The sequence below is a fragment of the Trachurus japonicus genome, chromosome 23 (genome assembly GCF_045865225.1).
Source record: "Trachurus japonicus isolate A0001 chromosome 23, Traja_1.0".
NCBI classification, from domain to species: domain Eukaryota; kingdom Metazoa; phylum Chordata; class Actinopteri; order Carangiformes; family Carangidae; genus Trachurus; species Trachurus japonicus.
Window position 1 is genome coordinate 13,073,407 of NC_140929.1, and position 15,098 is coordinate 13,088,504.

Below are 15,098 nucleotides of genomic sequence, written 5' to 3' on the forward strand. Positions count from 1 at the left end.
TAAAATTGCAGACCTTAAATTATATTTGAACACTATTGGTAACATAAAAAGCATAAACAATAATTTGGTTAAAAAAAAAAAAATTTTTGATTATTTGAACATTTTGATTTTAGTTTTTAGCAGACCTCAGATGTTCTGCTCTGTTTTGTTATGTTTTCTTTTATTTCTTAATCCTGATGTGTCTTATTTTATTGATCATTCTGTTCTTATTCCATAAAGTTTTTCATTGTTCTCAAAATCTACTGATGTGAGTGTGACTACTATTACTACTATTTATCTCTATTGAAGAACACTGAATAAAGTTGGAGAGAAAAAAAAGAAAAGAAAAATAGATGGTCGGCAGGAACCAAAGTGCGGCCCAGCAGACGGGGGAAGGATATGAGTGACGGAACTCTATTGGACATATTTCCGCTAACAACAAACCTGCAGCGACTAACAAGTGTATTATTGTCTGTGTTAGTTTTCCCAAGAGCGCAAACACAGTTAGGTGGTTGTTATTTTGGAAGTGGGTTAAGTATAAATAAACGAACAGTACATCGACGCCACGATGGACAAATGTTCGTGTCGCCGGCGATAAAACGTGAATCAGCAAACAAATGATTCCGCCGAGGTTTAGCTAACAGGCAGCTAACAGGCTAAAGCGCCGCACCGACATGATGCTGGGCAGTGTCCTGTCCTGAGGCCGATCTGGTCCCTCGGTTAGTGGACAGATATTTAGTTTTATTGTAGAAAGAAAAAAGAAAACTTGATCTTTAGAGAGCAGACACATTTTTAATCGGTTCAGCCCATTTCCTGACCGCGACGCATTCAAGGTTTTTAATCAGGTGAGTTAACGTCCTCTGACCAACAGGGTGTGTGTGTGTGTAGACATGTTTATGTGCATCAGTGCAAACTGCAAAGTGACTGAACAAAACCACTTAATGCATACATTTACTTTAAAATCTAGTAGGAATGAGTTATATTAGATGCGTAGCTTATATGTTTTTATTTAAATGAGATGAATTTATATTACTCATGCAGGCTATCTACATATAGGCTAACCAATGGATTGCTGTGTGAAATGTATATCATGTTGCTGGTTATGTGTCTAAATAAGTATAAGTTGTATCAATGATCAGTCTCAATAATCAAAATAATCATTGTTGCATTGATTTATCTTCATATAGTCTCACTGAGTTGATCTCACACACTTTAATCTACAATGATTCAAAGATTCATGCCAGACAATCAACATTAATTGAGGATGATTCATAGAAATTAGGATTAGATATTTTTTATACATCCATGATTAAGGCTAAGAAGCATATGTACATTCAAATCAAGTTAAAAAACACAACACCCACAGCTTCTGGAAGACAAATTAACCTACAGCACAATATTGGTGTTTATTTTATTTTATTTTTATCAGTACCTCTACAGATCCAGCCATGCAGCAGATTCCCAAAATGAAGATGTTCTCGGTGTCCCACAAGACGGTCTTTGTGGTGGATCACTGTCCCTACATGTCCGAGTCGAGCCGTCAGCAGGTGGAGTGCGACGTGCTGACAAAGAGCCGAGCTCAAGGCGTTATTCCTTTGGCCCCTGTGTCCAAGTCCCTGTGGACGTGCGCGGTGGAGTGCTCCATGGAGTACTGCCGGATCCTCTACGATATTTATCCGAGGGACAAACTGGTGAGATTATTTATTTATTTATTTTTGTGTAGAATTTTGCATTAAATGTCATTAACAGCATTAACATATCTGCCACCTCTTTGTTTTACAGGTTAATTACCTCGTCAGTGATTCAGAGTTTCATACACTGAATAGCTGGAAGCAGGAAGAGCAAAGCACTCATGAGGTAATCCTCTTCAAACGCAAAGAAGTCAGAGCACTAAAATTGCATTTACGGTGTCTTTGCTTCCGTTTTGGGGAAGTGTGACATTTGCAACATTTTTGCAGAAGTGTTCTTCAGAATGTAACATGCAACATGTCTTTGTGGTTTTCGTCTCTCCTGCCTGGTAGCTCATGTCGGCTCTGGCAGCTGTCGGACCTCCTAACCCGAGGGAGGACCCAGAGTGTTGCAGCATCCTGCACGGTCTGGTTGCTGCGGTGGAGTCGTTGTGTAAGATCACAGAGCTGCAGCACGAGAGGCGCACAATGCTGATGGACACGGCTGATAGAGTGGCCAATAGGGGTCGTATCATCTGCCTCACCAATGCTAAAAGGTAAACAATCCAACATTTATATATGCAGATGAAACACTGGTAAGCCTTTAATTTACAGGCCGCTAATTATGTGATAATTACGTGATAATGTCAAGAAATAACCTAGAAATAACAGTCAATTTCATAGTAGTCATGTTTTTCATAAAGGCAAAAGATAGTGCATGCTTTTATTCCTTTGAATTTTATGGGAAAGGCCAGAATTTTTCTCTACCAAGTCCCTACAATTGACTGTTATTTCTCGGCTATTTCTACGCAATCAATAGTTATTTCTTGGCTATACGTATTTCTCGACATTACTATGAAATTGACCATTATTTCTAGGCTATTTCCACACAATATGACGCAATTACGTGTTATTTCTTGACATTATCACGTAATTAGCGGCCTGTAAATTAAAGGGTTACCGAAACACTTTAAAAAATGATGAATTAACAACTAAAATGTTCACAAATACAGTATTTTTTTGTGATGATTTATTTGATGATTATGAAACAAACTATTATAATGTATTATGTCATTAATTAATTAATTCTTTTTGTGTTTTATAATGCAGTGATACTCATGTGCGCATGTTGGAGGACTGCATCCAGGAGACCATTTTAGAGCAGAACAAGCTGGCAGCAGGTTCAGACAGGTCAGCCTCACATAACATCTCACCGGCCTGTTTATATGATTTTTGCTTTGAGAGTGTTTGGAATAGAGGTGAAAAAAAGCTGAAATATCAAATGTTTAGACTTGTTTTTCTATTTCTAACTTACGATTGTGTGTTTCAGGCTGATGGCCATCCAGCAGTGTGAGCTGGTTTTGATTCACATCTTCCCGCAGGGTGAAGACACGCTGGTGTCTGACCGACCTAAGAAAGAGGTGGGCGCGAACAAGAGGCTCAAGTTTTATAGAAAAAACAAAAAACCAATAAAATGTGAAGCTATGACACTTATCTCCCCTCTCTGGTCTCAGATCTCTCCTCTGCTCACCAGCGAGGTTCACAGTGTTCGTGCTGGGAGGCACCTCGCCACCAAACTCAATATTCTGGTCCAGCAGCACTTTGACTTGGCCTCCACCACCATCACCAACATCCCCATGAAGGTAAGCAGCTTCCCGCCCCTCAGTCTGGCCTTGCACATGACTCGTCAACATTAAAACTCACATAAGAACTGTCAAATATTTCTCTTTTTCTTTTGTTAGTATAAAATATGTTGTCATGTCCAGAATGCACTGCACTTCTTCCACTTTTTTTTTTTTTTTTACTTGATGATGGCTTTGTTTTTGTTTCTTTTTCCCTTTTCTCTCACAGCTCTTCACATTTTTCTTTGTGCTTGCTTAATCTTTATGTGTTAGCCCTTCCTCACCTCTAATGACCCATGAAACTTTGCAGTCTTATCTTTTTTTTTATTTTTTTTATCTCATCTGCATGTTGATATGACTGTGAACCTGCTGCTGGTTTCATGCTGTATTTTCTGTTTTGCTAGCCCACATTAAATGTTTGCGAACAGGTTAGTACTCTTATCACACACACATGCAAGTGAGGAAGGGGCAGAGTTTACACTATGTAGTATGTATATACTAAACATTTTAAGCTAAGCCTTTTTGCAAACAGGCTCACATTAGTTTATTTTGATGTGACAGTTGATCTACAGATGTGCTGCTGAGGCTCCAGTGAAGGACGGGCAACTCTGGTCTCACGTTGACAATCTGGGAATGCAGAGTTATAGCTTGAAAATTGTAAAAATCCTGCACACCTGAAATCAAAATTTTGCACGATTTAATGATGAAATAATATTAAAGATTTGTCATTTAAAAAAAAAAAAATTCAAATTGTTCTCCCAAATTAACCATTTTGGTGGTTTTAACTTAGTATTGCTCCCAAATTATCATAAAAGCGGCCTTGAACTCCGAACGTCTGTGACCAGCGTTGCCTCTTCTGAGTTTTCCAACACTGTCAGTGTCTGTCAGGTGTTTTCACCTTTAAAGTTGTCCACACTTTGCCCAGGTCTTTGTTTCCCTCATCAGTTCCCACTCACTCTCCCTTTAGTGTCTTTGTGTGGTCCATTGTGCTGTCTTGATAACTAGTTTTTCAAGCCTGACCATCCTCTAAATGTTTAAACATGATTCCACCTTTAGCTGTCCTAAAACTGTAATTCTCCCAAGTGTAGTTAAAGTTTGTAGATCAGAGGTTGCCAGGCTTCATTTTGAGCCACTGGCAAAATACATACAGTATGAATATATATGTTTTAATTAAGGTATTGATTCTATAGAAGCTATTGAACACATGTGGATTAAAGTAAACACTAGTTGCTAATGTCAATAGAAGAAAACATACTCAGTCATCCAGCAAGCGAAACATTTTGCTTTTACTTTGCCCATTATCATTTCCCCTTTGGAACATGAAATCAGCAGTGTTACTGTGTGTTTGTATAGATTTGTGTGTGTGATTGTGTGTCTGTGTGTGTGTGTTAGAGAGTGTGTGAGAGTATAAGTTTGCACATTCACACTGACCTTTGTTTATCTCTGTGGATGGACAGGAAGAGCAGCATGCCAACACATCGGCCAATTATGACGTCGAGCTGCTGCATCACAGAGACGCTCACCTGGAGTTCTTTAAAAGTGGTGGGTCCTTCTGTCCAGAGATGAAATTATAAATCATAAACTTTAGTTTAGGAAGGTTATTGTCATTTTTAATTGGGCTAATCAGTCACAGGCGCTTTTTGTATAAGTTGTAGTCAATCGAAAACATCTGGGGCAAAATCCTTCACGGTATAAATAAACTAGACAATCATGTGATCTCTACAGTGTCTCTATGACATCATTGCTGTTTTTATTTATGTTCAATATGTTTATTAAGTTTATATATACTATGTTTTATTTTTTATAGTCAATCATTTATCATGTCATCTTCCCACTGTGCAGGAGACTTGCATATGGCAGGCACCAGCACTCGAGAAAATGGACTCAAAGAGACAGTGACACTGAAATGGTGCACGCCACGAACCAACAGCGTAGGTGGGCACAGTCAATTTCAGTTCTTATTTATCAGTTATTAATTTTTGAAAATGGTAAATATGTCTTTTTTTTATTTGCTTAACTCTATGATAGCTCACACATTCTCAGTTTTTTTAAATATTAAATTTGGTTGAAGTTTCTGCATGTATCCTTCTAAAATGGTGATGTTAGGAGGTTTTAAGAAAAGACATGCATGTGTTATTTAAAAATAAACATAAATGATGTTATCATGTTATGAAAAATGCCCGATTTGGTTTTATTGAACTTTTTCATTTTTTCAGAACTGCACTACTGCACAGGAGCCTATCGCATCTCCCCCACAGACGTCAACAGTCGTCCGTCATCATGTCTGACTAATTTTCTCCTTAACGGTAAGATGGAATAAATCATTTGATCTGAATTGGTTTAATTTCGATTTATCAAGTTGCTCATTGTTTCTTTTAATGATGAACTGATGTACTTACTACTGGTCTGGCTTGCTGGGTGGTTACTCATCTCATTGCCTGACCACAGGTCGATCAGTGCTGCTGGAGCAGCCCAGGAAGTCAGGGTCAAAGGTCATCAGCCACATGCTCAGCAGCCACGGTGGTGAGATCTTCCTCCACGTGCTGAACAGCAACCGCTCCACCCTGGAGGACCCGCCCTCCATCAGCGAGGGCTGTGGAGGCCGAGTGACGGACTATCGGATCACAGTGAGTTCACTTCACCTCCACTGTGCTGAGATACACAGATTTTCTTTTTTTTTTCTTTATAGTAGATGATAATTTCTGTCTTCCTCAGGACTTTGGTGAATTCATGAGGGAGAACCGGCTGACTCCGGTTTCAGAGTCTTCCCACAATCCCTCGGGCAAGCTGCCAGCTGAGAGGGCCAAGGCACAGCTGGAGCGGCACACTCGATACTGGCCAATGATCATCTCCCAGACCACCATCTTTAACATGCAGGCAGTAAGCAGCACACAGACAGCTCATGTTCAAAAATAGCTTGTCGTTTCCTCATCATAAATGGTGTCATTGCCGTTTCTCTCCACTAGGTGGTTCCTTTAGCTAATCTGATAGTGAAGGAGACTCTGACTGAGGAGGATGTTCTGACCTGTCAGAAGACTGTTTACAACCTGGTGGACATGGAGAGGAAGAACGACCCTCTTCCGATTTCCACTGTGGGCTCCAGAGGAAAAGGCCCCAAGAGGTGTTTATTTAAAAAAGTCGACTTCCTTTATCCTTTTGTTACCGTCAGCACTACAGTTTATGAAAGCAAATGTTAGCAGGGTCACAGACGTCTTTGCATTGTTGTCATTTCCAGAGATGAACAGTACCGGATCATGTGGAACGAGCTGGAAACGCTGGTGAAAACGCACGCCGGAGCCACCGACAGACACCAGCGGGTTCTGGACTGCATCGTCGCCTGCCGCAGCAAACCCCCCGAGGAGGAGGAGCGGAAGAAGAGAGGGAGGAAGAGGGAGGACAGGGAAGACAGGACGGAGAAAAATGGCAGCAAGGACACAGAAGACAAAAGCTGGCAAGACTCGGAGAGGTTAGTAGGTTAAGGATGTCACAGATGAAAATTATCATTACAGTTGGAAAAAAAGGAACAATATTTGAGATCTTGGGCTTTTGGTTGGGATGGCTCACTCAGCTCGTTTACATTACATCCTCTTGTTTTCAAGGCTAAAGGGTTTGTTGGATAAAGAGGATCAGGAGTCAGAGGTGATCAAAGATTCCCCAGACTCTCCAGAGCCGCTCAACAAGAAGCCGCGCCTGTCCACAGAGGAGGTGCAGCCTCCAGAGAGAGCGAAAGGTATGGACACTCACTCATCATACTCCCATCAGTCTAATCCACATCGTATTTGAGGTATGTTTGGTATGTTCTTATCTGTGTCCTCGTCCCTTCAGGTCCCGTCTCGCTCCTCAGCATGTGGACCAATCGCATCACCACGGCCAATTCCAGGAAGCACCAAGAGTTTGTCGGGAGAGCGAGCTCCGTCAATAATAAGTTTGAGCTGTACCAACACATGAAGGATGAGAACGGGTATGTTGCTGTGAAATATCAATCCATTTATTCTGATTGGTTGAGTTGTAGCTGTAATACGGTTTGTTGATTGGTAGCTCTGCTGTGATTGGCTGATTGATTTTACAGCTATACTGTATATCTTGACTGGTTGGTTTTCCACTTGAACTCTGTAGCTACGATATGACAATATTTCACACAATTCAAACAGGATTTCATCAAACTTGACATTTTCCTTGTTTACAGGATGGATGTTCACGAAAATGGCAAGGCCTCCAGATGATGTCTCCTTGGATACGTCGAGCTTCACCCCTTTCCAAGGATGGGATTGTGGACCACAGTATTTTTCAGACTTGGGTGCCACCTTCTACCCCCACAACAATAAGGACATACAGAAAAAAATAGACAGTGAACTCTTAACAAACTATTTCTAAGTTTTTTTTACCAATGATTTTGTAGATATGCCGTTCACATACTGTGTGACACAATAAACGCTGTCAATAGAGAACTTTGCTGTTGGTTTTGGGGAAATTATAGTGAATACGGAGGTTATGAAATGTGATACATGCAAGTGGTTACCATGGTCTTGTTGATGCTCTGTTACAGAAACAAGATTGATTAAAGCCAAAATAACAATATGAGTTTTTACAATTGGTAAAATCCGAATGATCGACTGTCAAAAGATCAAGAGTTGTGAGATTTTGTTGTTCTTTCAAGATCATAATGTGGAGGACGATGCTGCAGTGTCTTCTCTAGGGTTTTTCGGTCCTTGGTCATAATCTAATGGAAGTGGCCTCTTGTCATCTGGCAAGAGCGGAGGTGGTGGAAACTTGGGTGGAAACAGTGGACGCATCCTTGGTTTTACACCGTTCAGCTATCTGCCTCGGAGTGATGTCAGTCAGCCCATTTGCTGCCTTTGACCTTCTGCGACCTCTGCAGAAATAGAGAACTACAGCAGCGATGAGGACGATCGGGATGAGAAGACCGACAACGAGGAGAGCTGTGAACATGCCGGCCATCCACTGATAGGAGTTGATCTGTTAGGTGAATGTAGGAACACAGCTGTTCGCGGCGGGACTGAGGGAAGTACCTAAACCTGGATTCATGATGGTGTGGATTGCAGGGTTAGGAACTGCCAGATGTTGGAGAGGGAGTTGTAGAAATAACAATCTCACAGGTCCAACTTTGGTGATGGGAACTCTGGAAGCATTGCCTCTCTGCATTCAGGGTCGACCAACCCATCTACAGACCTCATTGCTAACCACATGCTCTAAATTTGATCAGCGTGGCCATTATGGAGAAGAGTTGGGTTGAAGAGAATTGTCCACTTGATTCAAACATGAAAAAATCATCGAGATTGAGTCAGTTGTCAAGAAGGCCAGACTGTGCTCCCTTGTGTTCTCGAGGTTGGTACTTTTAATTGTTGGGGTGCAAAGAAGGATTAGAGGATTGAATCAAAGTCCTTCTAGTCCTACAATATAGAACGTCTCTGATTGAATACTGTAGTGTCTGGCTTCTGAGCAGTAGAGGGAGCTGTTGGCTGAAAGTGACCCTCAGACACTGGATCAGTGCTCTTTGATACTGAAAGTTGAACTGAGTAAGTCACACTGTGGCCTTGTTTGAATGTAAAACCATTGACTGAGGATATGTGGGCAGATGAATGGATTTCTTGGGACTCCCCAAGCTGCAGGGTCAGGGCAAGGGTTTGTTTCTCATCCTCATGGTCTGACCTGACAGACCTGACAGACCTAAAATGCCTGAGATTAATGTTTGCGTGTAACCAAAGTTTGTGATATCAGGAATCTCAAACTGTCCTCTAAATAGGCTGAGCTCAGAGGGCAAAGCTGGCGTAAACATCGTCCCTGAGGACTCCAACAAAGATGTTAGCAGCGAAGGCTCCAGTTCAGCCTGTGTCAGCTGACCCGTCAGTGTGGCCGATGACGCACCCTGAGTTGCAACGTTTGACTGAGACATCACATCCTCATTTTTCCCAGATATAGATAGATAGATAGATAGATAGATAGATAGATAGATAGATAGATCATTTATTGTCTGCCCCAAGGGTAGCAGAAATTTGTCTTTGACAGGGCTCATCACTTTACATACACTCAATAAAAACACAATAAGGCAATAAAAACATTTACAAAAATAAAAAGCACAATAGCAGCAAGTCATTTTAGGTTGTTAGAGTTCTTCTACTGTTGAGGGCTGTGACTGCAGATGGAATGAATGATTTTTTGTTTGAGATGACAGATATTCAACTGTATCAAACGGCTGAGTTGATAATTGTTCCGTCATGAAGTATGATGTTGATGACACATCTGGCAACGGCTGAGTGTCTGATATTTTGTTTGATAATGGCGGTGACTGTATTGACTTTATGCATTAGAGCCATATTTGCATGTTTTGTTTGATCGTCATTATTATCAACCGCCGACATTCCAACACCCCCTAGAACCGCCGAGGGGGTCATTTTTACCCCCGACTCCAGTCCATCGTCAATCACATGGATGTAGCCTACTTTTTTTTAAGCAGTAAAGTTGTTAATTTTCATCCTTTCTTTTAAATAATAAGTAGTGCTTGATAAAAATACTTTAAAATTTTGAATCTATGGGGATAGTTATTAATTTTACAGTTGCTTTAGACTAGGCCTATTTCATTATGAAAATAAATTTTGCCGTCTTTACACACACACACACACACACTCTAGAACCAGCTTCATGTGATTACAGTTACAGACACACACACACACACACACACATCAAAAAACACAGGTAACATACACACTCCTCTCCCACACTCCCACACTCACACACACACACACACACACACACACACACACACAGGTAACCTAATGTGGTTACAGCTCCTCCATATCAGTGCTTATAGAAAGATGATCATGTGTCTATTTGATCAGCTCTGTCTTGACCTGAAGATATTGACAGAGATGTATGGGATTAGAATACTGACATAAATCAAGAGCATATTATGTTGATTTGAGAGCATTACTTTTTGATTTGACGTTCAGAAAACTCTGCTCTCATATTCAAATTTACTCTGCTCGCGCTCAAACTATGTGCTCGATGTTTAAACCTGTGCTCTCGGATTCAAAGTTGCCCTGCTCGTGCTCAAACTTTGCTTTCGCATTCAAGTTTGCCCTGCTCGTGCTCAAACTGTGTGCTCGCACTTGGTCACAGCTGCCTGCGCAGAGTGTTTCCCAAGGGGGCAGTTGTCGGTCTGAGAAGTGAAGCTCACTTCCGCGTTCAAAAAACTGCAATCCATCACTACTTCTATGCTTCTTTGTGGGTGCGTTCACTGTAATTCAGAAGGAGCATTCCCCATAGACCCCCGTGTTAAAATCGCCGACTTTACATCCTCAGTAAACATGTTAAAAGCCTGGTGTCAGAACGTTTTTTCGTCTCAATCGATAGTTGTCTACGCCCCGCAACACGAGTTTACCCGAGGGGGGTGAATTTTTTTTTAATCTACAGTTTTACTGTTATTAGGTTAAAACTCTAGCCAATCAGGGCGCGGTCTCAGACGTTTGAGTGACGATTACGGATCCAATCAGCTCCGTGAATCGTGCTTAGAGGCCAGTGGGCGGGTATAATCTCGGCCTGCAATCCAACATGGCGCTAAAATACACACTTTGAGTCACAAAAACGACTCCCCAAAACCAATGGTGCACGTCACGGCCTACATCGTCTGATAGATGAGTTTTTACAGTCTAATGGTGTATGACCTCTTGCGCGGAGGAAAGTCCAATTTTCTTTTCTGTACTCTGCTCACGGAGTTTCTGTCAACTTTTGGAATAACCAATAGTTAATTGACCGGTACTGTTAGCTCATGGTAGAGCACCCTACTTCTATGCTTTGTTGAGGTGTAGTCCTCACTGTAATTCAAGGCGGCCCCGGTTCGAGTCCCGCGTCGGACGGCCCTATCCTGCATGTCATTCCCCCCATCTCAGCCTCCCATTTCCTGTCACACTCTCAACAGGCTGTTAAATGTGGCGAAAAGCCTTTATGTTTTGACAACTTTTGGAATAAAATATCAGTTAATTAATACACGAACGCCCGTGCTTTTCATTACAATAGGTAGCTATATAAACATAAACTAGCAGTAGTAGCGGATGGGTGCCTTATGTATGTTTTTTTTTTTTATCCACGTTCATCGGTATATATGTTTTATAGTCTAAATGCCAAGAGTCACCTGTAAGTGCTGTGATGGTACAGTGGTTAAGGCAGATGACAGTTAGCTCTTTTTGTTGATCATGGGACCGCTGGTTCGAATCCCGGCCCTGCCGGCACCCTCATGTTATGCTATTTGATTTTTATGATTTTTTTTTTTTTTCATTGAAACGCTTAACAAGAGATGGTGGGTTACCATGCATGATTAAAAACATGATGAAATGAAAATTAAAAAAATATGCCATGATGATAATAATTTTGGTGCGTGACACCCGGGGGTCAAAGCCAGGGGGCGCACTACTTTGGATCAGTGCTTTCCCAAGAAGAAAGAGACTGAGTGAGCGGGGAGACAGTCACCATGGCCGACCGAAGTACTCAAGTAAGTTTATTGTTTCATGTTGCCAGATACCTACTATATTGTACCTCTTTCATCTTTTTACAGTCTATGCTTTCATATCGTTTCAATATAGACCAATTGGGCGACATAATCGTTAGTCGAACATCCGTCATTACTGCGGTGTCAGCTCCCAGTCAGTCAGCTCTGGGCTCTGTGTGCGAAGCGGCCGTTTGAATGGAAGCGCCAAAAAGTGGACTTTTTCTCTTCTCTAGATAAGTCTAGGAAGGCTGGGAGGACATGTGCCGTCCTCGGCTGTTCTAATATCAGCAGAATACAGAAAGAGGTGTCTGTTATGACATTGTCATGTCACTCTTATGACGCCACCTTCAAGTAAAGTGTTACCAAATAAACATACTTCACTTTTCTGACCAGTCAGTATGATGCATCATTAATTCCAAGTTTGGTTTGAATCAGTACACATTGCCTCTTTCTTAGATGCAGAGATATAATTTGAATTGCCATATTGTTTTTTCAGGGTTTGGGTTTTCATGACATTGGTAGAAAAGACAAATTTGAAAATGAATGAATGAATGAATGAATGAATGAATGAATCAATCAATCAATCAATCAAACATCAAGGAGAAATCTGCCTTGAGTGGAGACCCAGGGGAATTAAATAGCAAGGGAAAAAAATCAATGAACTATCAAGGGGGCAGTTGTCGGTCTGAGAACTGAAGCTCACTTCCGCGTTCAAAAAACTGCAATTCCCTCGGATTCCTCTGGGGGCTGGTGTCAGAAGGGAGCATTCTCCATAGACCCCCATGTTAAAATCGCCGACTTTACATCCTCAATAAACATGATCAAAGCCTGGTGTCAGAACGTTTTTTGGTCTCAATCGATACTTTCTACCCCCGCACACACTCTGAGGGGGGTGAATTTTTTTTAACTCTACCGTTTTACTGTTATTAGGTTAAAACTCTGGCCAATTAGGGCGCGGAAACGTTGAGTGACAGGTCCGAGCAGCTCCGTGGACAGCTGCTTCGAGGCCAGTGGGCAGGTTTTCGGCCGGCCAATCCAACATGGCGCTGTTCAGGCCGCCATATTTGAGTCACAAAAACAACTCCCCAAAACCAATGGGTGACGTCACGGATGCTACGTACATTCTTTTTACAGTCTATGTGAACTATTAGGTGCAGTCAAGTCTAAACAACATGAGAAGAGCATTGCCTCAGGCAAAGTGAGGTGGACATCCATGGTCTCTCAACGCAATTGACAGAATTTTCTCAACGAGAAGCCCGGGTTCGGGGGAACCAGTCCCTGTACCTAACCCAAACAATCATAATCTAATCTGCATTTCGGCCTTGGCCAAGGCCACTGCTGGAACAACTCCCCCAGGAGATCGCTGCAGTGAGACGCTCTGTATTCCTATTCCTCCCGCCCTTCTTCACGGACACCTGTTGATTGTTGACTCTGTCTAGGACCCGATCAAGGACGTCTCCATGGCAACCTGCTGTGTTATCGCGATGACACCCTGCGAACTAAGGCATTGATTGTGAGACGAGACGAAGGGTGTGTTCGGTGATTCGTACCCATGCAGGGAAGTTACATAGTGCAGTTTCAGCCGACGCGACCCGGCTCAGGCTGCAGCGGCAGCACCATTCATCCTATTAACCATTTTTCTACCATTGCAGTGAGTCTGGAAACATTATTTTAAGGCCGAAAAACTCTGCAATGTTACTTTAAATAACACTTTATTAACATTTCAAATATTTTGAGGAGAGAAAGTAGCTGTTTAGATCAGCAGTGTGTCGTTAATTTGTCTAAATACCAGCTGTTTACAATTTTGTTCGGACGAATTCGGCGCTACTAAAGCTAGCCGTCGTGAGCAACGCACTTCCAGTTACTTTCACAAAATAAAACGCTCGTTGCCCTTTATTATAAAACCATAACGATAGAGTTTGTGCTTTTATTTTGAAAACAGGAAGCGAACCTACCCTCGATGTAGCTAGCTTGGAACCACAGTTTTGACTGCTCTCGTCCCATTAACGCCATTTAAAGGGATAGTTCAACATTTTGGCAAATTGGCCCATTGCCATAATCGCTATAGTCATAGCAGTAGGTTCGTTACCTTTATTTGTCGGTGTAAGCTATTTTTAGAACGGCGGAGCGAAGCAGCAGGCTGCTCAGAGCTACGCTATGGAGGCTAAAGGAATTTCTTGGTTTCCCTCATCAAACTCATCAAATACACAATCCAACAACTCCAAAATGCTGTCGTGGACAAGTTGTGACCTGCACATTCACCACGCTATGAGATAATAACGGAACATTACGAAACGGAGCCGTTTTCGAGGTAAATACAGGGTAAATACAGAGTCTGCTTGCTGAAAAACTGTCCCTGAACGCAACGTGCATCAGCGGTTTTGCATGAATTTACCTCTGAAATGGCTCCGTCTCGTAACATTCCGTTATTATCTCATAGCGTGGTGAATGTGCAGGTCACAACTTGTCCACGACAGCGTTTTGGAGTTGTTGGGTTGTGTATTTGATGAGTTTGATGAGGGAAACCAAGAAATTCCCTTAGCCTCCATAGCGTAGCTCTGAGCAGCCTGCTGCTTTGCTCTGCCGTTCTAAAAATCGCTTACACCGACAAATAAAGGTAACGAACCTACTACTATGACTATAGCGATTATGGCAATGGGCCAATTTGCCAAAATGTTGAACTATCCCTTTAACCGTTCAATATGCCTTACCGGAGAGTCTTGCCATAAGCTCTGAGATCGGCCCGGTTCATTTTAAAACATTTATTTACTGATGTAAATGTGGTGTTTTCTGTGCGTAGGCTGACCCCAAGGCAGTGCTGCTCTTCTGTCTAACCATGTTTTTTTATTCAAACAAACTTCTGCTACAGCCACAATTGTTAGATTTCATCAATGAGACCAACATTTATCCCCTAAAAAGAATTTAACCAGCCGGCGGTAAACCTCTAAAAGCCATCGGGTAAGTTAATTAGCGATCGTTTTCTCCCCCGGGGCGACGACCGTAGGCTGGCCGGCAGAGCACATCAGGAGCCGGGCTGCTGCCTCATGTGATGTCGTGGTCAATGCTTGGACCTGGAGCTTCACTTCTCCGAAAAACATCGGGGCAAACTTCTAAACAGCCGTCACTTGGATAAACTAACCGCACATTGGGGATCTCAACAGTTACTTTCTCGCATGAAAAAATATTAAAACTTAATAAAGTCACGTAATAACAGGCTTCAGCAGGAACATTTCTGTTGTCCTGTTTAGTTTTTTTTTTTCCTGTTCGCGGTAAGGAAAAGACGATCTGTGACGTCATGCATCTTGGGTAATTTGAGTGTGAGTAGCA

The 15,098-nt window shown here is 42.0% G+C and overlaps 1 protein-coding gene across 1 annotated transcript; it reads left to right on the forward strand.

The window, feature by feature from the left end:
* The first annotated feature begins 399 nt into the window (after nt 1-399).
* On the forward strand, nt 400-7,716 carry ints13 (integrator complex subunit 13). The gene is made up of 17 exons (XM_085768760.1): nt 400-824; nt 1,409-1,670; nt 1,762-1,836; nt 2,001-2,203; nt 2,757-2,837; nt 2,977-3,067; nt 3,161-3,289; nt 4,726-4,810; nt 5,111-5,203; nt 5,485-5,574; nt 5,717-5,895; nt 5,984-6,148; nt 6,235-6,389; nt 6,504-6,734; nt 6,868-6,998; nt 7,094-7,229; nt 7,455-7,716. Exons 2-17 carry the CDS (start codon nt 1,428-1,430, stop codon nt 7,489-7,491), a joined length of 2,124 nt encoding a protein of 707 aa, XP_085624886.1. The 5' UTR covers nt 400-824; nt 1,409-1,427; the 3' UTR covers nt 7,492-7,716.
* The last annotated feature ends 7,382 nt before the right edge of the window (nt 7,717-15,098 follow it).